The sequence below is a fragment of the Linepithema humile genome, chromosome 6, assembly GCF_040581485.1.
Source record: "Linepithema humile isolate Giens D197 chromosome 6, Lhum_UNIL_v1.0, whole genome shotgun sequence".
Lineage (NCBI taxonomy): Eukaryota > Metazoa > Arthropoda > Insecta > Hymenoptera > Formicidae > Linepithema > Linepithema humile.
In genome coordinates, this window is record NC_090133.1 from 19,304,736 (window position 1) to 19,332,643 (window position 27,908).

At 37.4% G+C, this 27,908-nt stretch overlaps 1 protein-coding gene across 2 annotated transcripts in view; it reads left to right on the forward strand.

Moving 5' to 3' along the window:
• Positions 1-51: 51 nt before the first annotated feature.
• emp (epithelial membrane protein) overlaps positions 52-27,908 on the forward strand; it is a 30,551-nt gene continuing 2,694 nt past the window's right edge. For both annotated transcript variants that reach the window (XM_067358232.1, XM_012378200.2), the window contains exons 1-5: positions 52-1,394; positions 21,772-22,109; positions 23,232-23,729; positions 24,176-24,374; positions 26,484-26,692. In XM_067358232.1, the coding sequence (XP_067214333.1) occupies positions 1,337-1,394; positions 21,772-22,109; positions 23,232-23,729; positions 24,176-24,374; positions 26,484-26,692 (1,302 nt within the window). In that variant the 5' untranslated portion in view covers positions 52-1,336. The remainder of the gene's footprint in view (positions 1,395-21,771; positions 22,110-23,231; positions 23,730-24,175; positions 24,375-26,483; positions 26,693-27,908) is intronic.

Sequence of the window (27,908 nt, forward strand, 5' to 3'; positions counted from 1 at the left end):
TTTTTTTATGATTTCAGTTGGCTCCGAATTTTACGTCGACTCCTATATTAAATCCTATTGTAATGGAAGAAGATGAAGGTAGGAATGAAATGAAGACAAGACTGTGCAAGAAAGGAAGACAACATAAGGCCTGCGGATAAGACAAGACGTTCCTGCGCCGCAGAAGCAGGAGAAGTGCCGCAAGAGGGGCCGGCGAATGGAGGAACAACGGTCAGTAGTAGTAGGCATCGAATAGACAGACCGTAGGGGGCAAAGTAGAGCGGCAAGTGGGGAGCAGAAATAAATCGTTCACCTGAGCATTGCGGCCGCGGATCGGCGCTCACGCAGTGTCTCGGCCGATCTCGCACCGATCACAGCCCACGTTAGATCCAGATCGTCACGTTCGCGCGCGCGCGCGCACGGTCATCTATATACACGCAAAAAGGAGCGCATACTCCGGTTTCGCTCGATTTCTTCATTGGTCCTTTTCTCTCTTTCTCTCTCTCTCCTCTCTCTCTTCGTCCATTCGTCTCTCGATCTCCGGCTATCCGGTCTTCACGTCGATCCCTCCCTCCTTTCTCGTTTCTCGCCTCTTCCCTTCGTTTGCTTCTCGGTCCTCTTCTATCTGCATCCCTCGCGTCGCTCCCTTCTCCAGCGGGTCGTATGCCTCTTCCTCGCCGAAGTACATCATCACAGCCGATCGTTCCCACGATCACTGTCGCGGCCACCAGCGGTCGAGGAGGCAGCAGCCACCGCGTGTACTCGCGTGTAACATTCTTCGTGTGTACGAACCAGACTCGAGGAAAATCAACGAGAGTCGCGCGATCGTGGCTGGTACCGTCGTGAGCGATCGTTCGGTCGGTCGTGGAGGATCCACTGGACGGGATATGCCTTAATGAGCGAGATCTTCCTTCAGGATTACGACGATCAACGACGACGGGCGAAAGAGAGAAGTAAAAGCGCGCGACTCTTTTTTTTTTTCTTTTACTTGGACCAGCGTCTCCGGTACATAATAACGTTTCCGACGACCCGACCGGCACACTTAACGCACTGCGAAAGGAGGATTGACTTTCTCCAATCGACCGAGTAGAAGCTGCGTGCCAACATCAGGCTCTTTGAGGTCGAGTCGCGAGAAAACGCGGACAAGATCGAAACACGACGTTGGATGACACTTTTAAGGGATTTCCTTTGAAGAGTCGGTGTATTCGTGCATGACGCAGCTTTCGGGTGGATCCTGACAAGGGACATCGAGGGAAAGAGGCAGAGAGGAGCACGCGCGTCGCAGCTTCGCGCTTCCGTTTTCGACGAACAGGTGTTCAGTGATCTCAGGGTGAACGTTCGGTGAACGCCGGTCAGAATGAGGGTACATCGCGGGATCTGCGCTAAGCTGCAGGGCGGCTTCCTCCGACGATGGTGTAAGTAATCAAAAATATATTCAATATCATTCAATAGCGAATCGATCATTTTAAAGGCGATGTTGCTCCAAAAAGCTCTGCTCTTAAAAAAAAAAAAATCTGAAAAGTATTTAGTAATTATAAATTGTTTAATTTTAATTTAATTAAAATAAAGTTATTTTATTAATTAGTTCGTTAATATTAACGTATTCTGCTCATACATAAATTTCTTTTTTACTAGGCTCTACTAAGAGAATTAATATTAATTATATCGAAGTCTTTCAAATATTTTTGGAGTGAAAACTTTCCCAAAATGAGCGATTTAATAAATTACCGTTCATAAAAATTCTGACAATTAATAACTCTTGTCGGAAATAGGAATATGAATGTATAAACTGTGAAAATTATTAAACTCAAACAAGATTACAGTTTAAAGAAATCAATCGTTTTTAATTCTAATTTGTATTGAAATTATTAAGTAATAATAAGTATTAATTATTTAATTAGAAAATTAAATACTGAATTTTACAGAAATATAAGTTTTGAATTTGTTATGACTTTTTTGAACTGTTTTCGAAGTACATACATTCTGTATATTTTTATAACTTTCAAAATGCATTTATCTTGCTTGATAATTATTATAGTAATAAGCGCAGCATTGCGTAAGCGTGAAAATCGATGCTAAATGAACGTATGAACGGGTCTCATACGTGCATGTTCAGTGTGCACATCGTGCGTTCGTCGTTGGAATGATTGAAAACGTTCATGATATTAGGTTTACATATATTTCGTAATCACATTGCCGTAATGTGGCCGATGATTGTCGACTCTGCAAATCGATCGAGCAAACGTCGTAACAATGTGCATTCGTACAGCGTTTATGAAATCAACGCAAAAAAACTTCTAAGCAGACCAATAGGTAACCTTTAAGAAAATTTATGGCTTGCATAAACGTTTTATCATGATTTTTATTGAACTTTTATTGACAATTTTATTGACATATTTGATGATTAAAGAAAAAAAGGAAAGAAAAGGAAAAATATGATTTGATCGATTTTATGTTAATTGCATCATCATGTAATTTTTAATATTGGTTATATAAATTACTTTTTTTTACAATAATTTCAGGCATGATAATTTTTTTATACATATGTAATTTAAATTTTATCACAATGCAAGTAATTTATTCAGCGAATTTAAATTACTTTTTATCAATACTTTGCGTGGTGAAATATGCGCGATTCAGAATTAATCCTCGAACATACAAATAAAAACATCCGCGCCAGACAGATGGTTGATGATTTAATTTGGTCATTGTTGTGACATCGGGATAAAGTGATTAAAAATTAGCTGTTAATATTTTATTTCATCAATTTTACAATTAATTGAAATCATCAAACTATCTTTCGTTATTCATACATTTTGTACAGCAAAGTCTTTGATTATCACACTCGAAAATATAAATCAGTACGTTTGAATTGACGCGATTGTCTGAAGGCTGTGATTAACTCATCGCTTCTCAAAAAAATTGTTTTTTGTCAATCCTGTATTTTATTGGCCTTCAAAATTTCTACTTAACTATTTTAGCTGTGTCATGATTTAATCATTTTGAAACTACGTTTTTATTGTTGATGTTTTTTGCATAGAAGAAACCCACAGGGTTTACCACATTCGTGAATTATGACATCTGGATCAGCCGAGAGGCTGCGATTAGCTCGATTATTGCTGTAATATTTACAGCTGTGCCAAAAAAGAGGAATCTTCTTTCAATCCTTTTTATTATTAATCTTCAAAATTTGTTCTAAGAACTTTGCAATTTAATTAATCTAAAATCATGTTTTTAATCATGTTTTTGCAAAGTCGCGGTTTACTTCACGCGGACAGAACTCTTTTGTTGAAAGATCTAAAAATTGTGTCAGATACAAGTTTGAAAATAAATTTTGTTGAACATTCAAAATTATCAATAGAGCATTCGATCTTGATGGATCGTCAAAACTTTTTGTTATTTTTTTGAAAAAGATTGAGTGCTCTATTGATAAATTTTAATTGTCCGACAAAATTTATTTTCAGATCTGTATCTCGCACAATTTTTAGATCTTTCAGCAAAAGTTCTTTTCGTATGCACTGGAGGCATGAATCGAGATGTCGGCTGCCGAGAGGCTGCGATTAACTCGATCATCGCGGGTAATGTCACGGTTGTAGCCGCTGCTCTTAATTTGATTCAATGAATGTGTCATCGCGCGTACGGTCGACCACACTGAATCATTGTGGTTTATTTAGCGCGGCATTGTGTCGCTGCCGGTACAACGCTGTCGTCGACGACGTCGTCGACGACAACGAAGACGACGACGACGACGACGACGACGACGACATTGTCGTTGACACCTTAAGGACATTGTCACCTCGCGATGAATGCAAATGTGTATGCATATTCGTAGGCGTCATGTTCAGTTACTTTCACCTGGAGTTCGTGGCCCGAAATTCTTTTCTTTCGCGCAGGTCGGGTTCATTGTACCGTTGCACGAAATGAAGCGTGTCCCAGTCGTTCGGCGAATTCGCGATTACCGATTGTACCGTAAAATCCGAATCATTAATCCGCAGATATTTCCGGAAAATTATAAAACGTTTGATTAGAATAAAATGAATCAATTCACCGCGTATGTTGAATAACTTGGCTAATTAAACGAGAATTTATTTGTCGATCCATTTGAAAGAGTTATTTAACTTGCAAAATATCTTCTTACATAGTTTACATTCTCGTCATAAAATTAATTTTCTGTTTCTTGTCTGTTTACGCAATGATGAACGTATCGTAAATATGAAAGAATACGTGTTACGTGAACAGTCTCGTTTCTATCGCTTCAGTATTTGTTATTCAATAAACGTAGAGATCATTTTCGTGTATTAACTGCATCTCACGGCAAACTCATTAAAGCTATACCAGTTTCAATCTCCGAGTCTATCTACTGTGTGCTTGCCACGCAAAAGACGTTACGATTGAAGATTAATTTCAAGGAAGAGTCACGTTGCTTTTATCATTCTTTCAGCCACGCGGCTGAAGTATGATGTAACGGGGACTATACTTCCTGAATCTCTCTTCTAACCGAACTTTGCTTTAACAGAACTAACCTAAAGTCTTACGATAAATGGTAACAGTTTCACCAAAATTTTCTTAAACTAGTTCAAAATTCGTCGCCGACTCTTTGAAGTAGAACTGTAACTATAAAAGAAACGGTTTAAGGCATCTTATATCAATTTTCTAGAGACGTAAAATATGTGAAAATGGAAAAGGTTGAAGGTAGTTTATTATTTTTTTAAACATAAAAAAGTAAATATATGGTAGAAATGCTAGACGCATTGAAAACAATAATTAAATTCGTTTTTTTCAATAATTATAGAACTTGTTCTACGTAGATCTTATCTTTCTTCTTCAATATTCTTTCTTGAAACTACCTTGACTTCTTGAAACTATCTCTGTCGGACTCCTCGTGTGAAGAATAAATCAATATCGATCGTGTGTTTTTATCGAGGCGGCGGTTATCCTCGTGAACGCGATACATTAATCACAAATGTCGATCAGTTAGCTTTTCCGTGGCTGATGCAGTCAACAATCGTTGTGATTATCGTTTTTCCTTTAAGCGAGTGGCCAAAGTACGAGATTTATTTGCCTGATATTTGATTTATAAAAATATTATGCGCAATAGGAAAACCAGTCTTTGAGAGACCGATTGATCGATTATCAATCGCCGTCAAAGTCCTTCGGACGATAATAATGATAATTGAAGTTGATTGTATAATGAAAAAAAATGGTGTTTTGCGCTCATAGGAATAATTTATAACTATCCAGAGTATCATTAATGACCGATTGTTTAATTCCTTTTGAGAGATGTATTCTTTGCTCGTCTAGGATGAACTTTGCAGCCATTAAGCGTTCGCGTCGACCTCGAACGAATTGTCTAATCCGCGATTGTTAGCGAAGCGCATCGCGTACCTGGTAGCATCATTGCTTCTTTTTGTGAATGTTCGTGTGCATGTATATATAATATATTCGATAGTGTTTTCACATGCAAACGTTGGTCGATACGTCAACGACGTAGTTGAGATCTTCGAGTCCTCACGCGAAGCTTGTCATATTTTAGAGAGAGAGAGAGAGAGAGAGAGAGAATCGCACACATAATATAATTATTTTATATTATAAAATATGTTACTTAAGATAATATAAAATAATTTAAGACACAATAAATTAGAATTAATAAAAATTAAGGATTCAGTGTAAGAAATAGAAGGTTCATAATTTGTTTTAAATATCAATTTAAATGTTACAATTTATTTTAAATATCAAATTATATACTTATGTGATATATTTTATGCTTGCACGTTAAACCCTTCAATTTTTATTGATCTTTAGATGCATGATAAATGTCTCGAATATTTATATTTATTACTCGCGATTTACTTTGCTAATTTAGCTAATCATTATTTTTTGTTATTTATGAATAAAAATAGAAATTAATAGGACATTGTAAATTTGGAATAGAGATAATCGTGGGAAAAGGGCTGTATTACAGCATCCAGCATTATTTTTTGTCGTATGAGCGACACACTAAAAGCGAATGGTGTCTGAGACAAGCTTAGCATGTTTTACATATTATGTAGTGATTGGCGTAAGAACAGGAAATTCTCTTATATAACAAGAAGTAATCATTACAGATATATATATACATGCACACGCACTTATGCGCTACTACATATCGTATTACATTTCTATTTGCACAAAGGATTGTCATGCCGAATCTTATTTTCGGAAATATTGCGCTTGTTGACACTCAACTGTGAATGGAAAATGTAAATTTCGCATAAAAACAGTTCCGTATATCGAAAATATTATTCTATATTGACAAATACAACCATATTTTGTAGAAGATTAATCTATGAATACATTTACAAAATCTGCAAAATTAACACGAGAAATATTCTTTTTTAAAACAGTTTCGTTGAAAATTTTAACTTTATTATATTCATATTTATTTAAGGTATTTATAATTTTTTAACTTTTACAATCTCTCTTGCTTTAGTAACGATATGTTCCTCGCTTAAAATCTTGCTTTCTCTTCTCGTGGAGCAATTAGCGCCGAGTGTAATAATTTTTATGTGCTTTTTGAGCAAGTTGCCCAAAAAGTCACTCGCTGCTGAGTATTCGCGATACGTTTTACGAGTGAAAGCGATCGATTTGCCGAAACCGATGCAAAGTTTACAACCACAAACTACCGAGAATGAAAAAATCGTTATTATTGTAGTTATCGGTTTTTTATCTAGGTGTCAACATAGTGAAACACTATAACACAATCCCCACGATAAACCCACAAACATGATCGGTAAATGTTACTATCTTTCTGTCGCGACTCTGATGTATTTCTTTGCTCGGTCTCGAGACATCAAGATATAAAAATTAAAAGGCGTAAGTGAAGGTTCTACCGAAGGCTGCGTGATATTATGCACGCCTTATTGCATTGCATATCCTGATTATGCGTTCGGTAATGCAATAAGAATGTAAAGTTGCAGTAAATATTTAAATCAATTCGTGTCGAAAACATAAATTAAAAATGGACATGAGATAAGCATTTATTTATGAATGTTCAGTGACTTTTAGGTCAAATTGCTCACTCAGAACTAACCTTGTAGCAACTTTAAGCAAAATTCCTTTCTCCATAATTTGTATTATAGCTACTAATTTAAAAACTGGCAGCAAATTATTAGAACCGGCTCAGTGATGTAAACTGTCGATACAACCGAGATTAAATATTATAATTCTCTATCTTTTCCTCTTATTAAAATTTTCTAGAAATACAATAGTTATTAAATCAGTTTTTAGATAAATTAAAAAAAACAGATATTTCATAAAAATTTTATTCATGAATTTCGATATTATTCAAGTAAATTCAAGTATTATTTAATTTTTTTGTAGCATAAATTAGTTTTTTATTAGGAACTTTTGTTTCTTACAAACTTTTTTTACATTATTTTTATCACATGTTTTCTTAAACAATTTTAAGTTTTCTTAAGCATTTCTAATGTCGTTTGCTATGGAATAGTGAATGTTTCATCCAATATCATTCTCCGGATTCAAAACATTAGAAAATGATAATTGTGCGAGATGAATTTCTCTCGATGTTTCTTAATACTCTTATTTCTTGCGGACATAGTAATCGGTAAAAAGATCGACGTGAATCTTCAGCGTCACGGGAGTTCAACGAACTCGGTTCATTCGTGTTCCCATCGAATCGTCAAAACGGGGAAACTTCGCGTTCTCATTATGAGCCTTTATTTACGATAGCAATCGCACAGCTGCTGGAGAGATTCTCTTCTTGCTAGTGATTGCAAAACGCGCGAGCGAGCACGATGCTCGGAGCATGCAGAGCACGAAGTTCATATGAAATTAATTTGTCCTTTCCCTTGGCCGCTCTTCCCTGTCGAGGAATGCAAACACACGACTCTAGTGCGCGCTTATCTCTTTTATCTTCCCCTGCTGACGAAATTCGGTAAAATCTTGATAATTCAGTTTGTTCATTTAGGAATTTGAGAAAGTTACGCGCATAAACAATTAATCTAGATTACATTTGTTTCGAAAGACCTGCATCAAATCTCCAAGTTTCATTTTCTAGAAATTCTTTTTCTTCAATGCGCACGTGAAAGGTTTTCTCGATATTTTCTATCGGAAGGGAATTGCTTTTATTTTCCACAAGGGACATTGTGAACATGTGTGTTCAATATGCGATCGCGAGGATGATTGAACTTTGAGAAATCATTGTCTTTTCGGCTGAAACGGACTTCGCGGAGCATTTTCATTTCGAACACATGATCCAGATGGATTACGCGCGATTGTAGATCGACTTATTTTACTCGCTCTCGCGACTCGCCGACCCGGAGAGACCAACGACTGGTTGCTGTATTGGCTCGGCAGGAATGCAGCATTCGATCCCTGCTTGGCGGTGCACGCGAAACGAGCTGCGACCGAACGAAAACCTGCCTCGCAATACACACCTTTTAGCAGCTCGCCACGACTCGGGTCCTCAAACACGATGATTTCTCAGATCTGCGGTGCTAATAAGCAACGGAAGCTTATTGTTCGTGCGAATTCATGTGGATTTTATTTCGTTGGCATCTCATTCCGAAGCTCGAATGTCGAGATATTAACGCTGAATATTAGAGGGATACTATAATTAGCGACTTCGCAGAAAGATTCCGAGCTTGTACTGCAAAGTATACGCTCCGAACATTAAGAATGTTGAATATTTCGAAATGTTTCGCAGAATTTTTTTAAATTTATAATTTCTAGAAATATCACGACATTATACAAGACATTATACATTACATTATTTTTATATTTTATTGTATTTGAAAAGCAGTTGAGGAAAATGTAGATGCCTGAGTAATTCTTTGGTTCAAAGGTCTAAAATTGTGTAAGAATAGATTATTGTTTAGCGAGTTGGCGCTTGACGTAAGTGAGATCTTCTCTGTTTTCCATCGGCGCGAACGAGCGGAAGAAGCTTTTGGTTGAAAGGTTAATGAGGAGGAACGATGTAACAGTCACGCGAAGATTAGTGGTGACAAATGATGGTCAGCGTTGATTACGTAGATAGATGTATGCCGGAGATGTTCTTCAAGCTATAGGAGTGCACTTGCATAATACTCATTTTGCTTGATGCTCGTTTCAAAGTTTGAAATCTTATTCGCGCCCCTTATTAGAATTTCTTCCACTTTAATCTGCTCTTTGAATCTTAATCTGCTCGAAGAATCAATTATCGTTTTAACACGCGTATGTATTCTCGAATACATACGCGTGTCATTTTAATTCGACGGCGCAGAAAGAACACAAACGAGAGACAGCATAATCCATATTTTTCCTATTAATATAAAATTTATTCTAGAAATTTTCTTATTTCAGACAATTTATATCTTGCAGAGTTTGAGATGGAAATTTACTTATAATTTTATGCAATAGAAAATATTTGAAGAATCGTAATACATCACTGATATATATATTCTGATTTTTCAAATATTTTTCACATTGTTGTCCTACATTTCTCACATTACGTGAAAATAAAATTATAAATAGCGTATGAAATTATTAATAGAGTTCCATCTCGGATTTGCTTAGAGTGGGTTTAATACGGGAAACATTAAACACCTGCGTATGACGTGTCGTAGAAAGCAGCTTCAACTTTATTCGAAGCATTTTCAATTTCGTCACTCGCTGCAAAATACAGAGAGAGTACCTTTGCACCTTCTCATACTTTCTCTCGGTGTCGTTGGTCATACTGTCGGCTTTAACGATCGCCTCCGTAACCCGCATTTTTCATTTACGAAGAAATGGGAATCGGACACGAATGTGCGCCGCGTGTGTCATAATCTCATACGTCAGTTTCGCCCCGATTCTGCGAAAACTATGTCGGAATAATTAATGACGTCCGATGTACACAGAGATACGCGCGCGTGTTCTTACGCGCGTGAGTGTCTTCGAAAGCGAGCCGTTCACGTTCTCGTGAATGGCTTGAATTCACGGAGATTGCGCGATCGTGCGGTTTCCAGCCTCCACAAAACGCGTTTCGTCGGTGTGGTTTAATTAAAGAAAACATTATTGCGCTTCGAAAAATTGTATTAGCATTGATTGTAGTAGCATTGTATTTTTAGCATTAATCACATTTATTCGCTAATGTTGCGAATTTAAAAATGAAGTTCTTGAAATATCTTTATTTTTTCTTTCTTTTTATCTTTTATCTTTCTATTGACAAAATCTGCAAACTGTTTTGAATTATTTATATAATTATTATATAATTTGTGAAAGCAATTATTCCAATTATTATCTAATGTGTTACAAAAATTATGTTCGTAAAAAGATGCAAAGTAACGCTGGTAGGTTATTATTAACGTAATTAGCCAGATATGCGTAAAATAGCTAGCAGGGTGTATTGACAAAGTTGCATGATTAATTACGTAATGATTAATAATAAGTATAGTGACAAGAACGGATTGCGTCAACATTACATTTGTTGTTCGTCATCGGATTAAATTTCGAGGAGAAGAGATCGCATTCGCGCTGTTTTTCTTGAGTGCGTCAGAGACTGATTAATTGTTCATCGCTTTGCAATAAAAGTGTTTATCACTGGTCTTTACGACTCATTAGATTCTCTAAAAAAAAAAAAAAAATACAGTTATTTTGTCTTGCAGATGATATATTGTTGAATCCGTGAAAAATGACAATAATAAGTGGTTTCGTAATTTCGCTATTTGCGACGAGATGTATGCGACAGATATTGCTCGGATATTTGTAGGCAATTGGTGTAACGAATTAATCTGCTCTCGAGACCCGCGTGAGCAGACATTGATTCTGAATCACTCTCGAAACTAACTAGACTTTCACTCGGTGGTCTTTTGCGCCGGCAACCGCGTGCTCGCGTGCACCATTATTTTTGTGCCACCGGTTAAACTCGTAAAAGTATAATAACGAGAGATGCCCGCGTTGAGAATAAAAAAGAGAGAGAAAGAGAGAGAGAGAGAGAGAGAGAGAGAGAGAAAGAGAGAGAGAGAGAGACAGACAGACCGAGCGGTCTGAGGAGATCGCTTGAGTAAAAGTTAAGAATAGACATCACAATGAGTGACTCTTTTTGCGGTGATTACTGTTAGATGGAAAGACGAGGCTCTTTAGAACCAACGAGAAATTACGAAAGTAGCGTCTTCGCGCGTTGTCGCAACGCTTATCTTTACATACAATTCATCCAGTTTCGTAATGCACCGTGTGACGATGAAAAGAGGCGGGCAAAAGCCGTTTCCGACGCCCCACGTGGCAATTACATACTTATCTTGTGCTCATCTCGGGACAGTAGCACTTAAATTGAATTACCCGATCTATTCACTATTGAACTATGATTTTAATAAATAAATAACGTAGAAATATACATAATTATTTTAAGAAGACGGCATAGAATGTAAAATTTTATTTTATTTGTATATATTGATTTAATCAGAAAGTTCCTTCGGATTTTGCCTTTCAAAAATCCAGAGGAATTTTCTGATCAATCAAATATATTATATTTAATAATTAAATTAAATTAAAATAAACTATTTTTGCAAATAATGCAAATAACTCGCAAAATTACAGAAAAGATTTAATTGAAAATTTTAGATTCTTTGGCATCTTGCTATTTTTATGCTTTTTATCGCCATACATTACGTTATTTCCTCGCAGTTGTACCCGTTTACCGAGTTTTTTTTCTTATTCTTTTACATACGTGGACCGCGTCGGCACGATCCGCTCGTTTGAGACTGCAATTCTATAATCGTCCAACGCGAATGCAGGTACACATTAGAAAGTTACTGCGTGCAACAGAGTTGCTTCTAAATTGTATACGCGTCCAGAGACATGTGCGTGTAAAATGCATCCAAAGAAAACAAATACGCAAAAGTGACGTTATTTCGCTTTACTTCGTTTTGCTAAATTCTTGTATCCGATGTACGCAGACGTTATTACAGCCACTTGAACAGCTTTCTTAATTATTCAATCTGTGAGATCGCTCGATAACAGTTTCGCCATTTTTCTCAGTTCGTCCTCCGGTGCCTGCAGTCAGAATGACTTCCGGTGGTATCGAAACGCGTACGCGAGCGGAGGCTGGCTAGACCGCGGGTCCCACGACGGATATTTTGTATTGTCAAAAGCCTCGCGATGATATCGGACACACGTGGGAACGGTAATTATCCCAAAGTGGGAACTGGAGCGCCGAAAGTTCCGTTCTCCGTGTCCACGAAACGTCTAATCGGCGGACGTTTTGCGGCGCTTCGCACGCGCGTGTACCCGCTAATTTTCCGTACAGACGTCACATTTTGTTTCCTTTTCTTCCGTCCCTCATCGTGGAAAAATCGTCCGTAAATCGCTCGCGAACTCTTCCGTAAACAATGCGCAATTCCTGGCGCGATCGTGACGCGCGATATCGCGCTGAGGAGCGAATAGAAAAGTCGAAGATTCATTGTGGAAATTAGAAGAGAGAAGAAGTTCATTATCGGCGCTAAATTGTTCGACGAATTAAATGATAAATTTGGTCGACGATTAGTCATCCGTGAAACGCGCTTGAAACATTAGTGCTTGTGAAATGACCGACTTATCTATGACTCATTTTCTCTTTATTCTCTCCCGAATTAGTAGTTTCTAAACTCCACACAGCGAAAAAAATAAAAAGACAAGAAGTTGCTAATTATTTTTATAAATTAAATTTTAATTTTTCACGGTTGCGGTTTTTTTACACTTATTATCTCACGAAAAGATAGATCGAAAGTTGTTTCACAATAGTTTCTTTGGATATTACGTAACGTAAAATTGTTCTTCCCGAGCTGCTCTCGTAGAAGCAACGGCAGAAATATAGTCTAACTAATCTATTACTTGAAACGTAACTTACGAACAGCGACGCAGTAACGACTTGCACCGGCAGAATTCCTCGCGGAACTTTCAGCCTTGGCGTTAAACTGTATAGAGCTTCCCACTATGAATAGCTGTATGATCAGAAAAACAATAGGAACTTCCGTCGGTGCAATGCGCATTGCGCTCCCGGCATTTTTCTTAATCACGTTCGAACGCATTATAGAAAATCCTTTCACCGTTTTGCCTATTTCCTGTTTCTTTTTGCGCTTTATGGTGCACTCCTTTTTCTGCACGTGGCTAGATAATCGTAATACACGAGATATAATAGCTTTCCTTCCTGTCGTCTTTCTGATCGCTTCCTGGCCGTGTGTCGATGACGATACAATTACGATGCGATAAATCGCGCGCACATCTGTACGTGTCGCGTGTGTCGCGCTGATTACAGGATCAAGCGTTCCTTATCGTCAAGAACGACAGTAGCTGCGTGCGATTTCCGTGCTGACCCGATAACAAGCGCTTCCGCTTTTTCTATTTATCTTGGCTAACGACTTGTGCCGTGTATCGCCACTCGTTGTTACATCGCACTTAATGCATGTATATAATTGCAGCTCGTCCTCGCGCGTTTCCTCGTGGATAGGCGAAGTGTCGGGCTATTACGATAAATAAAGACATTATATCGTTAGTTTTTCTGTGCATAATGCAATAGAATGCAGTAGAATCTTGGAACTAACAAGAAAAAATATGTTTAGAAAAGTTTCTAAAATTAGAAAAAAATCAAGTCAATTTTTTTCTAAAATATTTGAAACACTTTATAGCGCTCAATCATATTTTTGCAGACGATGAGTGACATTTTTAGTCTTCTTTTATTAAAATTTAAATTCAATTCAAGCATATCTTTTTGTTATAAAATTATTTAGTATACAATATTTAACAAAACCTCAGAGGTCTTAAAACATATGTATTTAGATGTTCAAAGAAGCGGCTGCTAACGTTTTGCATAAAGGCTGTTTGCGCAAAATGTGATCAACAAAATACGACCCTGAATCTGCTTTGTCCCGCTTTCCAGCAGTTTTTGCGCTTTAATGGGGAAACTTTTACATATAAACGATCCTATCCTGTCATGTTAACATCAAAATACTTTTTTCTCTTGAGCAATTCTTTGATGAATGCGAATATCCGCTGCGTCTCATATGTAAATTTTGTTTTGATACATTGTGTTTATCCTTCACGCGAAATTGTATTAACAGTGAGATCGCGCATCGTATAATTTGATTTTCAACAACATGATGTGACACGTCTAATTCATGGACGTCTACTTTTTTCATCGAATTCCCTTTTACTCTTGTCAGTTTTTAATGCAACCTTGAAAATCGCTCAAGATTGCTTCTACTGATATCTAGAAGGATTTTAGATTCTTTTATTATACATGAGTATGAAACGTCCTTCTATTCAATTCATTTAATAAGATAGCTTCAATAAAAATAATCAAGCAAAATGACTAATAGAATGAAACGCAATTCAACACTAATGCGTTTGATGTATAATAATTACGAAGAAAAATTCTTTTATCTTCGCGCGAGGAAATAATAGGAAAGAACTCGTGCTTCCGACACGTGTACGTCCCTCCCGACGTTCCGCAATAATCACAACGAATCCGACTTACACATTAATATCTACGAAGAGAGAATCGATTATCGCGATAGTGGCGAGCTGTAGGGCGAGGGGGAGGGGGGTATCGATTATGCTATATCGGCTTTTTGCGGCTAGCGTAACTTTCCTTTCCCGGCGTGTCATTACGTGGACGATTCCGCGACGAGACGAGAAAATAGAAAAAAGTCTCGCGCAGCAAATCTCGCGCGTGTGCTGGCGCGTAAGGATTACGACGCTGATTAAGGAGCGTAACTTTCTTCCCACGAGAGCCGTTTTGATCGCGATTATACGGCGTGTCGACGAGGCTACTATCGCGGGACTTTCTTCGTCGTCGTGGATCGCTGCCGCATCGGCAGCTCCCGGCTGGCTCTTTGAAACCGACGCTATTATTGCCTCGCTTGTTTCATTAAAGTTTCCACGGCTGACGCATCGTTCAGGCACACGGATGCGGAGTAGCGTGCACGCAGTGCAAATATCGTGTGTACTTAATATTAATAACATTATAATGCAGATACCAGCTGCGCGCGGGCCGCCGAGTACGCTCTAAATCGCAGATCGATTTTGCATCGCGTGGAAATTTAGAGAAAGCGGCCGACCGCGTCGCGGTTCCGCGCGCTTATCGAAAGCGCGTGCGTTCGCAAGATTTTTGCGCCGACAGAATTCGGTCGGCATGCCGGAGGGGGCGTTTTAAGATACGCGTGCGATTTTCGATTAGCAACGGTAATAATAGTGTCGATACGGACAAGCAGCAAATAATTGATTTAGACTTTTCGACGTGCTATGATCTAATTACGTTTAATCTATGAGTCGCTGATGGTACACGCGTAAAAGGAGAAAATTTTTAAATATGGCGAGGAGAAAATTAAAAAATTCTTGTAATTGGAGTGAATAATTACCTCAATTTTTGCGTTACGAAATCGAATGTTGAGCAATTGCCGTGCTGTTTGGACGTTGATTATAGATATAACCAGTTTTTTTTTAGGCCTTTTCTTCTTACATAAATTACATTATAAAGCAGTCATTATAATAATCACAATAATAACGAATGGTATACAGTTTTATGCTATTTTCACTGTTTTGAAGTACTATTATTTATATTCTTAAGATAAAGATCGACAGCAGTAAAAAGTATTGCAATTTTATTTTTAGAGATTTTCTTATATAATGTGATTCAACCGGAACTATTGTATGAAATTTTTATCAAAGTATTTGAATTGATTAAATACCCGATTCTTCATGAAAGTCATTTTTCACAACAGTGTGCAAAAATTTCTATCTCGGCAATTTTGTAATATTTTTCTCTGACACAATTGATACATGAAGTTATTTTTTAATTAGATACATTCTAGATTCTTGATTCTTAATTATTTTCTACATGATATAAAATTGTCGCGCGCGCGCGCGTAGAGATTCTTAAAGATTTTTTCACATGATATAAAATCGCAAGCTTCTGAGCAGCGCGCAAAATTATCATTAAAAATTTTACGAGATTCTTTATTTTTTACAAAAATATCAAAGATGCAAAAATTTATATAGAAATTTCTCGAAGGCTACAGTTTTGCAATTGTAACACAATTTTTTTGGCGCAATGGATATCCAGCATATTATTTCTGCTATCATAATGTTGTCTTAGAGATTTTTTTACATGATATCATAAAACAGCAATTTTTGTATGATGCATGAAATTTTTATTTGAAATTCCATGATTCTTCATAAAAGTCATCAGTTTCCTAACAGTGTCAAAGATACAAAGTTTCATAGATAAATCTATCGGAAGGTTACGGCTTTGCTATTACAATATTTTTTCATTGGAATCAATACTTCGCACATAAAGTTGTTTTAATTAATCGGCTTCTGTAAAAAGTCGATTGACCATGGCGGAGTCGTTAAAAAAACGAAGCCGCGAGACATACGCGTATTATCATCCATATACGGTGTTCGTAAGGTCAATTGCGTGACGTCAGTCGAGGTACATGCGGTGCTTCGCATAATTAATTCGTCATTACACCACCAAAGATTCTTCCATATTCGATGGCGAGTTTCAACGAGTCACGGAGGAACGGAATTAACTTTTCGCTTCTAAAACTGACACAATCCTTGCCTCGATCGAATTGTCAGATCGCTCGTGTCGTGATCTTCGCTCTATGAGTTCGCTTCGTTCTCACGATTCGTCGAATCGTATTTCGTCACATGGCACGTTTAAATGTGTATACTTAAACGATTTTACAATAAATATTTCAGTTATTTTGTCGTTTAAATAATTTATATAATAGTATTTTAATTAGCTTCTTGCTTAATTAATTTATTGTCGATTTAGAAAGGTTGCATTGTAAAAAAGACCATTTTATTATGGAAATATCATTTATCTCTTATATTACATAATTTTACTGATTATTTTTATTGATGATTTCATTTATTATTAATATTTTAATATACTTGTAGCGTTTAATTAATTTACAGTTAAACCTGAAAGGTTTATTACAGTTTCAAGAATTTTGGACATTTTTTTTAATGACTTGAGAAATAATTTTTTATAAATAAAATTAATATTTATATTTTACATGTAAAATTAACATTTATTATTTTTCAAGTTATTAAAAAAAATGAAAAAAATATATATAAAAAAATTATTTATATTTATATGTTACGTATAAAATTAATATTTATTATTTTTCAAGTCATTAAAAAAAATTTTTTTTTGAATGTAAAAAATTATATTTATATTTATATTTTACATATAAAATTAACATTTATTATTTTTTAAGTACATATATATTAGAATAATATACAAATAATTTTTTGCACAGAATTTTAATTAGCAATTTATTTCGTAAGTTTATCATAAGTGTCATACTTTTATGAGTGCAATCTCTTTGGTGATTATTGCAGCATCAAAGTTGTACGATCTTGTAGTTTGCGGATCGTAATTTTAAAATCTCATAAGTGACTGAATGCATAACAAATTGGCATCGAGCACATTGCAAGGCATTCACTCGGTCTCGTGCGATTCGAATCTGTCATGCAAAGACATCCTTTCTCCTATAAGAACTGAGCTATTACATCGCGACGAGGTTGTTTATTGCGCATGCAGTTTATACGCATGCATATTTGATGATTTCCGACTTTGTGTTCGGCAGGGGCACATTGTTTTGAAGCTCATGGCCTTCGAATAAAGAACAATCGCTATCTATGTAAAGAAATGTTTGCGAAAAAGTTGGGATTACTTCATTCTTTTCGAATAAATCTTGCAGAAAGAAAAATGCAGGATAAGGAATCGAGGAGTTGTTTACCTTCTTATAATGTATTCTTCATGTTTTATTAGCTAACAATAAAACGCTTGATCATTTTACTCGGAAGATAATGATGACAAATTAAGAATTACACTTGTAACATTGTAATACATCAGTCGTACGTTTCATTAGAAGATGTTAAAACTTCCGTGATGTCATTAGGACTGAAAACGGCTACAAACGCGGATTGTCTATAATCTTTCGCCGTCGAGCCGATCGATAATTACGCGCGACGCAATATCCGATGTCTCGAGGCGAATCGAGCAATTTGATGGGTTAATAATACGCGTTTCCCCTCTCGCCTGCGCTCGTCTTCGCGCAATGCGTTTTTGAAATTTCGAAACGCGTCCAAGAATTTTGCATTACCGTTTCGTGCTGACGTTCGAAAAACGATTCAGCAGACGACGACGCGTAAAGTATCGATTTCTATTCTTGTATTATCGTTTCTTGGAAGCTGAGTCGTCGTCCAGGCCGATCGCACCTGTCGAACATCGTAAAATAGGACTGCGTTCGTATCGAAGGCCGCGTTGTCTCGGCCAGTACCTCATTCTACGTGACTGCAAACGTAATGGCAATTTTTACTGCATGCACGATCGGTTGCGACGTGAAACACAAAATGATGTCGCAAGACAGACCACGGCCGGGCACCGATTTTTACGCTTACACTGGTTTTCGCGCGTATCCGACGGGACAGGGTTGTTGGCGCTCGTCAGGAATGCAGCGCGACTCTGAATTCAGCGCACTTGCGTAAACGCATTTTAGTAATCGAGTTTGTTTGGTAATCGGTTGTTCGAAATAATATTTCAGACGAGAAAGTCAATTCGCACGTATACCGAGTGCATAAAGAATTCGGAAAAAAATTCACACGAATGAGATGTAAAAATTACATGATAAATCATGAAAATATACTAAATAAGTAGCGTAAATTTACATGATTTCATAAATTTTGTACTATTTATTTGGTATATTTCTATTATTTATTATGTAAATTTACTAAATTTTTTGACAGTGCATATAAATTATGATAGTATTTTTTTGTTAATAATTCGAAAGTATATTGCGTTAATTAATAAATTTTAACCGCGTTCTGGTGCATTGAATTTAGAATAAGTTTTTATTTCAAGTAAATATTTTATAGAAGCATTAATTATGTAGGACACAAAATATTTAATTAATTATATTTTAATTAAATACTAAATATTCCGTCTATACATTTTTTTATGTAGAAGCATTAATTGTTTAGAATTAAAAAAAAATTTGTTTGAAGTAATGTATGAATGGTTTCGTGTAGAGGCATTAACCGTTTGAAACGAAGTATGTAATTAATCAGATTTGATTATCAGTTACGATTGTGTACGCAAGTTTTAGCTTCAGTGCGCGCTTCGGCTGGGCAGTATTGGCATAACACGCGTAGTCATGTACCTAGCCATCGCGTAGTCATACATCACGCACCATTCACAAAGTTAGGCGCTCCATAGGAAATGGAGGTCAAGTACTCGAAAACATGGTCGCGGTCGTAACGCTTCTAAATAAGAGAAATTTCCTTGCTCGAGTTTTACGCTGCGGCGAGTAATCGCGGCTACCACCATGAATTATAGCCTCGGGGAAAAACGAGCTTGATGAAATAAACGAATTTTCTCTGATATCTCCTAACGCTTGGAACGGTTCTCTCACTTTTTATCTTCTAATGGCATTCCGGAATACATCGCGCCATGAAATAAATGAAACTGTTCGCTGTTTGAGCATTTAATATTTTTGGGCAGAATTTGTATTCAGAAATACATTCCAGAAGTAAATGTGAAGAATTAGAAATGGCCTCTTGATATTTCAATATTTAAATTAAGGATGTGGCGACTAAATTGTGTGTGTTGAAACTATAAATCGGCGTAGAAGTTATTAAAGAAAGAAAAACAAGGTTGATATGAAGAGCTTCTGGAATTGTGTTAGTATCGTCAATTAAATTCCACAATCGCGATTAATTATGCATTCTGACTCGGTTTCACGAGTTTGGCTTTACTAGACAACTGCGATGAAATATATATTCTTGATGCGCGTCTGGTTCCGTTGCTTTCCTGTAAAGAGCGCAACCGCGTGTAAAAATCGCTGCCCTACGGTAGCGTGAAACGGATGCGCGCGTACGCGCGGGCGTGGAAAGCCGGAAAAGAAAAGCCGGAACGCGCGCAGAGGGACGAAAGGAGTTCCCCCGCACTTCTTCTTCCGTAGAAGCGACTTTGAAGGACTTACGGTTTTCTGTTAGAAAGTGAGTCCGATACACGTGAGCATCGATGCACCGCTGCCATCGCCGTCGGGTCTTTCTTCCGCTTGCGTGTCGTCGCGTGGGCGATAGTTTGATGATTTGATGAAACGTATCGACGGCACGTGCTCGGTAAGATATAGCTCGAGGATCTTGAACTATCGCGAGGAAAATGGAACAGCGCGATCGGCAACGCACGAGGGATTTCAGGAATCGCATTACCAGGATGCAAATTGCAATGCAATCACGAAATTGTAGGATGTTGAGATTTTTCACGAGAAACCATAATATTTTTATAAATTTAATGAAAAAGCGAATAATTCGATTCGAATTCGTTAATATTTGTAGTTGAACTGGTTCATTAAACGTGAGTAGGTATAAATTTTAGTTTTTAATTATAACAGTTAATGGTTGTTAAATTATAATAATTAATGATTACTACGACGCTAATAATTTTCAAATGAGGTTACGCAACGACTGACCTCACAAAAATTTATTTCCACATGTAGACGATTAATGCCGATGTGTTGCTTCGTCATTCGCAATTAATATGTGAACCAAGCGAATTTCGAATTTGTCAAATGAGGTGAAGGTCTTTGCATACTTCGAAGATCTGTTTTAATATAAATTGTGTACGCAAGGCTTGCGTTTTCTAATACTTTTTCGGGCATTCAAGGACAAAATGTTAAGTAATTTTTATATTTGCTTTGTAATTAAAAAAGAAGGCAGAAATGCTAAAAATAGAATTGAAATGGGAATCCGAGAGAGATGCAAAGTAAATAGGTGATTAAATAAAAATAATAAAGATTTGAATAAGGTGTAGAAAGCATACGTATCTTACGTTTATCTTATACACCTCGTAAATGTTCTCCTAAACCATTTTTACAGCTTTCCGCAGTGCTACTGGTCTGCGCATAAGTTCTTTCGACACGAATAATAATTTAAAATTATTCTCTTATGATTTCTCTCATATCTTCGATTGCCGATGTGACGTTACTTGCTTTCGATTAACTAGTTGCACCGAGCTTATTTATTACGAATAACGGGCAGAGTTAAGTACAGTTTGCGCGAGTGCATTGCGGCATAAATAATAACATGGGCAAATAATAACGCGTGACACACACACTCAAGCGGACAGAAATGAGACGCAAAAGGATAAATATTTACGAGAAAGGCGCAAAGTGCTGCGACTGGTTTACACTCGGCGATTGTTTCGTTGCACTCGGCGAGAGAGGCTTACAACGACGGGAACATAAATGCATAAAAATCAGGATACAGGTTATCGGATGAAGACCAAAAAGAAAACGACTGTTTCAAGGAGACGCAGCCTAAGGGTTTCCAAAACCAGTCGGCCTTGTATCCCCGAGGTTCCTACTAATCGAATCAATTGCAAGTCGACAACCTCGATCGAAGGTCGTGACATAACGTTGCCGTGAAAGATAATCGCGTTAGTGATTGCTGTTCAAAATCGCCAATATATTTGACACGCAACAGAAAGAAGAATTAAGAAACATCAGTCGAACGAGAATTAATAAACGAGTGCCGTCACGAAATAAATTATCATGATTTCTCTATTCTCACGTTCTTCGGTATTTCGTGTTTACTTCGCGATTATGAAACACCGTTGAAATTTATTTCGAAGTATGCGAGCTTGTCTGAAAGTTGCGTTTTACGATTCTTCTCCACTCCCGTGTATTCTAATCCGCTCGTTTTAATTGATTGGAAATACCGATTGGCATATGCCGGCTTGCGGTCACCAAGTGATTCATTTTTGCGTCTCGTCTTTTTTTTCAGGGGCGGCGGTGGCGATCGGAGTTCTCCTAATTATCCTGGCCGCCGCTCTGGCGGTTTTGTTCCCGAATCTCATCAACCTGGTCATCGACAAGGAGCTCACGTTGCGAGAGGGTGGTCGTACGTACACCTTTTGGAAGGCACCACCGGTGGTCCCGCGCTTAGAGGTTTATATTTACAACGTGACGAACGCTGACGAGTTCCTGAACAACGGCGAGAAACCGGCGCTACAGGAACTGGGCCCGTACGTCTATCTACAGCGCTGGGAGAAGACGGACATTCAATTCAACGAGAATGGAACGGTCACCTATAAAGTCAAGAAGTCATTCGAGTTTAATGAGGTAAAATTCTGCTTGAATTTATGATTAAAATGATTAATTTTCTCTTTTATTTATGGATTTATAATTTTCATTTATTTAATAAATCCATCTCGACACGTGCACGTATTTCAATATTGGCACTTTTCTTTTTTTCGCATTTTAATTCACATTTTTAATTATTATTTGTGTTTTTTATATCTTTAGATATTAATTTGCATGTTGTAATATAAATATTTTTTCACACGAATACAATTTCCATTTCAACGTAAAATAGCAAAAACCGAGACCTCGATGCTTTTATGCAAAAACCGCTCGCTTGTCATTCAAAACAACGTGCTTATTTATCACGTACAGGATGTGTCATACGTGATCGTCGATTGTTCGTTTATCGAGAAGCGTAAGCATCTTCGGAATCTTGGCTGCTAAGAAAAAAAGCCAACGAATCCACGCCGCGTTGAATGACAATTCGAGACGTCTCACCGTCTCTTTGCGTTATTTAAATCGGTCATAGATGCATGTCGTCTCTTCGCCGTCGTCGCTGTCGCGACTGCTCACGGCTATTCTTATGCGTGCATCGAAATCATTAGCGGAGACTTTCTACATCTGTCAGAGAGAACTATTTCTATAGCTTACGGTCGGATGTGTTAATGCAATTCGACAAAAAAAAAACCACACGTCGATCATTCTTGCCTCGAGGAAACGCAATCAGAACATTTGCGAATATGCAAAGGCAGTTTGTTAGTCGCGACCTGTTTTGCGTGATGTTTTCATTTATTATCTGAACTTTTTTAGATTGTAATTTTATACATCTTAAGTATTATTTTTATTCATTTCGGCATTTTATTCATTTAGCTTGTTATTTCGCTATAATTTATATTTTTTTGTCCTTCTTCTGAAATGTTTCAATGTTTTATTTATAGTATAATTTTTTACTGAAAAATATTTCTTTTCGTATTTTGTTTTTTACTAGTCTAGTCTTTTTTTATATTTTCTAAAAAGATCTCCATCGTACATTTAATTTTTTTTTTAAATTCATTAGACCCATTCAACTATGATTCAGTGAGATCGCTACTTTTTTTCTCACTGACATCTCAAGGCGAATATGTCAGAAATCCTCATGTTCTTCCTTTGGGGAAATTCTAGACTTTGTCTGTCGGCTCCGAGGATGATTTGGTTGTCGTACCGAACGTGCCCATGCTATCGGCGACCAGCCAATCGAAGCACGCTGCCCGCTTCTTACGACTGGCGATGGCGTCCATCATGGATATTCTGAAGATCAAGCCGTTCGTCGAGGTGTCGGTTGGTCAACTGCTTTGGGGTTACGATGATCCGCTGCTGAAGTTGGCCAAGGACGTCGTGCCCAAGGACCAGAGATTGCCGTACGATCAGTTCGGTCTGCTGTACGGCAAGAACTCCACCATGCCGGATCTGTATACAATATTCACGGGCGCCAACGACATCACCAAGTTTGGCATAATGGACAGGTGGAACGGCAAAGACATGCTCGGCCACTGGACCACGTCGGAGTGCGACTCCATCGCGGCCACCGACGGCAGCATCTTCCCACCCCACATCACGAGGGAGACCAAGCTCAAGATTTTCGAGAAGGATCTCTGTAGGACGCTGCCGCTGGTTTATCAGGTTTGTATTTTTGTCGATTGCCAATAATTATCCGGTCGACAATGACCAGACGGCTTTCCGTGGTAGACCTTGCGATTTTTTAAGATCCCGCGATAAAATCGCATCCGACAAGATATCAAACCTACTCTCCTTCTGCTTTATATAATATATTATATATGTAATATTAAATTAATATCTCGATCAATGTTTGAATCAGTAATGACCGATTTTTTTTTAATCGGAAAAAGGTGCTTTTAGCGTGTTTGCAAGAAATAAATAGTTAAATTAGTTCTTATTAATTAAATAAATAAATAAATTTCTTTGCAATATTTTTATTTGGAACTTCAACGTATTTATTTCACAAGTAGATACGCAGTTGTAGTTTTTATGAGGAGAAAGTGCCCCATATCAAAAGAATAATCTGCTTTAATATGTATTTAAATATTTTATGTATTTTTGAATTCTAGCGTGACGTAGTAGGCGCCGGTGAGATCCCCGGCTACAGATTCTCTCCTCCAACGGACGTCTTCACCTCGGTGGAGAACAAGGCCTCGCAGCAGTGTTACTGCCCGGCTGGACCGCCTTGTGCACCGGAAGGCACGTTTAACGTGTCACTGTGCCAATTCGACTCGCCGGTACTTTTGAGCTTCCCGCACTTCTATCTTGGTGAGTATCGTATAATTTTTAAATTGCCGAAGCGAAGAGTTGTTCGCAAATCAACTTCATCGACAGAACTCGGAGTTAAAAGTCAGAAATCGATTATAACACTCGTAATTTTTACTGTCAGACGTTCTCAATGTCAAGGAGACGCAGAACGATTAAGTAACGCGCTGCAGATATATCATGTTTTGTTTTCATTTATAATTGTTGGTATTAGAATTGATTGCGGGCTTCTTTAATTGTGACGCGATATCATCCGATACTAGATACTGTCATGAATCATTGTCGCTTACTGCGAATTTGACGCATATCACGCGATTGATCATCACGCCGCAGTTTCCAGTTATCTCGCATGAATATAAAAATATATCGCCTTACGTAATTGTAACGCATAACTCAGCGTGTTATTTTTTACGATTAATCGTGACGATTATACTAGATTAGCGTTCGCTGTTTGTGGCGCCGCGATTCTTTTCTGCGCCTCTCAACCGCTCGTCACGATTTCTTGAATCTTCTTAACGAATCGATCACGTAGCGCCTTCCTTTCTTCACATAGAACGGGTAACCGACCGATTGGCCGGATTTACGTTTAAGTGCGTGCCAGTTTTGTGTAAAACGAGAGCTACCTGTCGCGCCGCTTCCGGTATCGCGAGACTAAGTATGAATCGGTTGAAGCGGTCGGTTACCACGGACCTATTTCTTCCTTCTAGGAACAATCTCTCTTTCTCTCACACGTCCTCCGGAATGCCGCGATTCTCTCACGAAATATCACATACGAACTCTCTCGCGTTTATTGCGTGAACTTTTCGCGCCGCGTACTTTTACTTTCAGCGCACCCGGAATTTTTTTAGGCGACTGCATTTCACCGCCGCGTGCGAAAATGCCTCTCACAATAAAATAAGATATACGCAACTCTGGTGTAGGATAATTGACTCCGGCATACACAATGGGAGATATCTTAAATCAAATGAAAGATATTTTAGAATTGAATGCGTTGAGGAATTTCATAACAAATTTGATAAGAGTATTTTTCATTGTTAAAGTTTTCTACGGACAAAAAATGTGATAAGTATCTTATGTTAAATAATTGTCAGAAATAATCTACAGATTAATTCGTATATAATATTATAATAATATTGATCGCGTCTACTTCTCAAATTTTTTAAAGAGATGAATAATTCTCTCATATCTTTAAAAAGTAAAGAAAAGGAGAATTTAATGCGCTGATTATTATGTACATATTTAATATTTAATACACATTAAATTAATATAAGTAGTCCAACAAGACTGAATTTTGAAATAATATTTTTTCTCAAATCACATAAATAATGCCCATTCAGCACATCAACATATTTCTCTTTATAGAGTCAGCGTCATTTGCAGTAGTAGAAAAATTACATTGAATAGATTTAATTAAAAATATTCTTTGTTAGCTTAAAACTCAATGTATCGTCTAATGCAGTGACGACTAAGATCCAACCGAGATAGTTAATAACGCTTACATAAATGTCCACTTTATATCATTTAATTATATGCAAGAATAATGATAGGAGAGTTCGCAATCCTGAGTAAAAAAGATTGAGCAAAAACTACGAAGAATTCCGATTTATTAGCGTCATTACTCTTTTGTTTACGCGTTTTGAAAAGTATTAAGAGTCTTAAGTACGACTCTTAAACCGGCAATTAAATGCCACTTAAACGTCGGCGCATTGTATTCGTTTTACGAGGAACCGCGCGACGTGACTTTTGACACCGTGAAGCAACGTCATTATGCAAAAGATGCCGGCGTAGCGTTCGGCTAAACTGGTTTCCCTATTAATTCGCGCTACGTGGAGACGATCCGACGGCGAATAAAACCGGTGCATTTCGTACAAATCTGCATAGTGATGAAGGATATTATAATTTAAAAAGAGAAATTATGAAGAAAAACAAAGCAATTTCAACCATAAATTTAGTCCTTCACAATTTTTTTTATCTTACATTGTAAATTATGAGTGAAATTTATTTTTATGACCTATATATTTAAATAACTTTTGGTGCGTGTCAAATTTTATTTTCGCCACTTCGGCTTCTCAGTCGCTCCGTTTTTTCATTCGCTCGGTGCATTTCTTACAGCCGATCAGGCCTTACGAAACGCCGTGACAGGAATCTCGCCGCCAGATGCCGAAAAGCATCAGCTTTACGTCGACGTGCAGCCGATGATGGGCACGGCCATGAGAGCACGGGCGAGGATGCAGATAAATCTCGCGGTTAGCCAAGTACGAGATATCAAGCAGGTCGCTTCGTTCCCCGACATCGTCTTCCCGATTATGTGGTTCGAGGATGTAAGTATCTAGCGCTTATTATAGTAAGTACACGATTATATACCGTCGGGCGCAATTATCTCCGCTCAAACGGACGTCCATCGATGTCTTAATACCGATAATGATAATTATATAACACAGCGTTGAGAGAAATATCAATTAATATATTATATAATATTAATAATTACGTAATTATAGTTATTCAGTTGTTTTTTCACAATTGCACGATCTTTCGCGGCGCTCGATTGAGTTCGAGTCGTCGGCGAGATTTAGCTACAAAACACGTGTCATACATATTTCTCGAAATTAATCGATCTCTCATAACACTTTTACTGCCGTCGGAACAATTATGTATGAATCATTGCGCGTTTTACTTAAAATTATTACGCGGTGAGTCGTAAAATGCTCAAGAGGAATAACACGCGGAGATTATCCGCGTGTGTACTTAGATGTTAATCTCAGATATAAATAAGATGCAGACTAATGCAAAAAGTGGGGACGACCGCTTTTTCATGGCTAATAATCCTGCTGTTCTCAAAAAAAAAAAAAAATGATACTCCGCGCAAGAAAACCGCTCGTAGCGATTTGCATCGTCTCATTAAGCTGGCCAACGCGGCATAAATTTTAGTAATTATACAGGTGATATCGATGTTATAAGCGCGGAATGTTTGCGGCGCTCGTTTTCGATCCACATGTATGCAAATTCACGAATATGATATGAACAAAAAATCCAGCGTGGAATCCAGTTTAATGTTCTAGAAATACAGGAATAAAAAGTTACTATTGGTTTTGCTGGAAACTATAAAAATAAAAGATAAGAAAGGCTAAAAAATGGAATATGGAAATTAAACAATCAAGTCATAAAAAATAACAAGCATTGAGGAAACAGTCATTGAATGTTTTGATATAAAAACACGCACATCAGAAAGATAAAGAATATTATTATTTAGAAAGTTATTATTCATCTGCCGAGGTGATGAATAATATGAAATAATCGCGTCCTGAATAAAAAGCTGTTTAAACAAGCGGATTGCGAAATAAAATAAAAATAGTTTTTTTCGCAACTGAAATTAAATTAGGCTCTTTCAAGGATAGCGTCGGGAGCCCGCCTGTCCCTCTTAGCTCGCGTCACTAACGCGCACTATGCATAGCTTACAAATCGTCGTAATCGTCTTCGAGGCGGCCATGCAGTAAAATTTTATTTTTGCTGACGACAATGGGGAGAACGTGCCTGTTG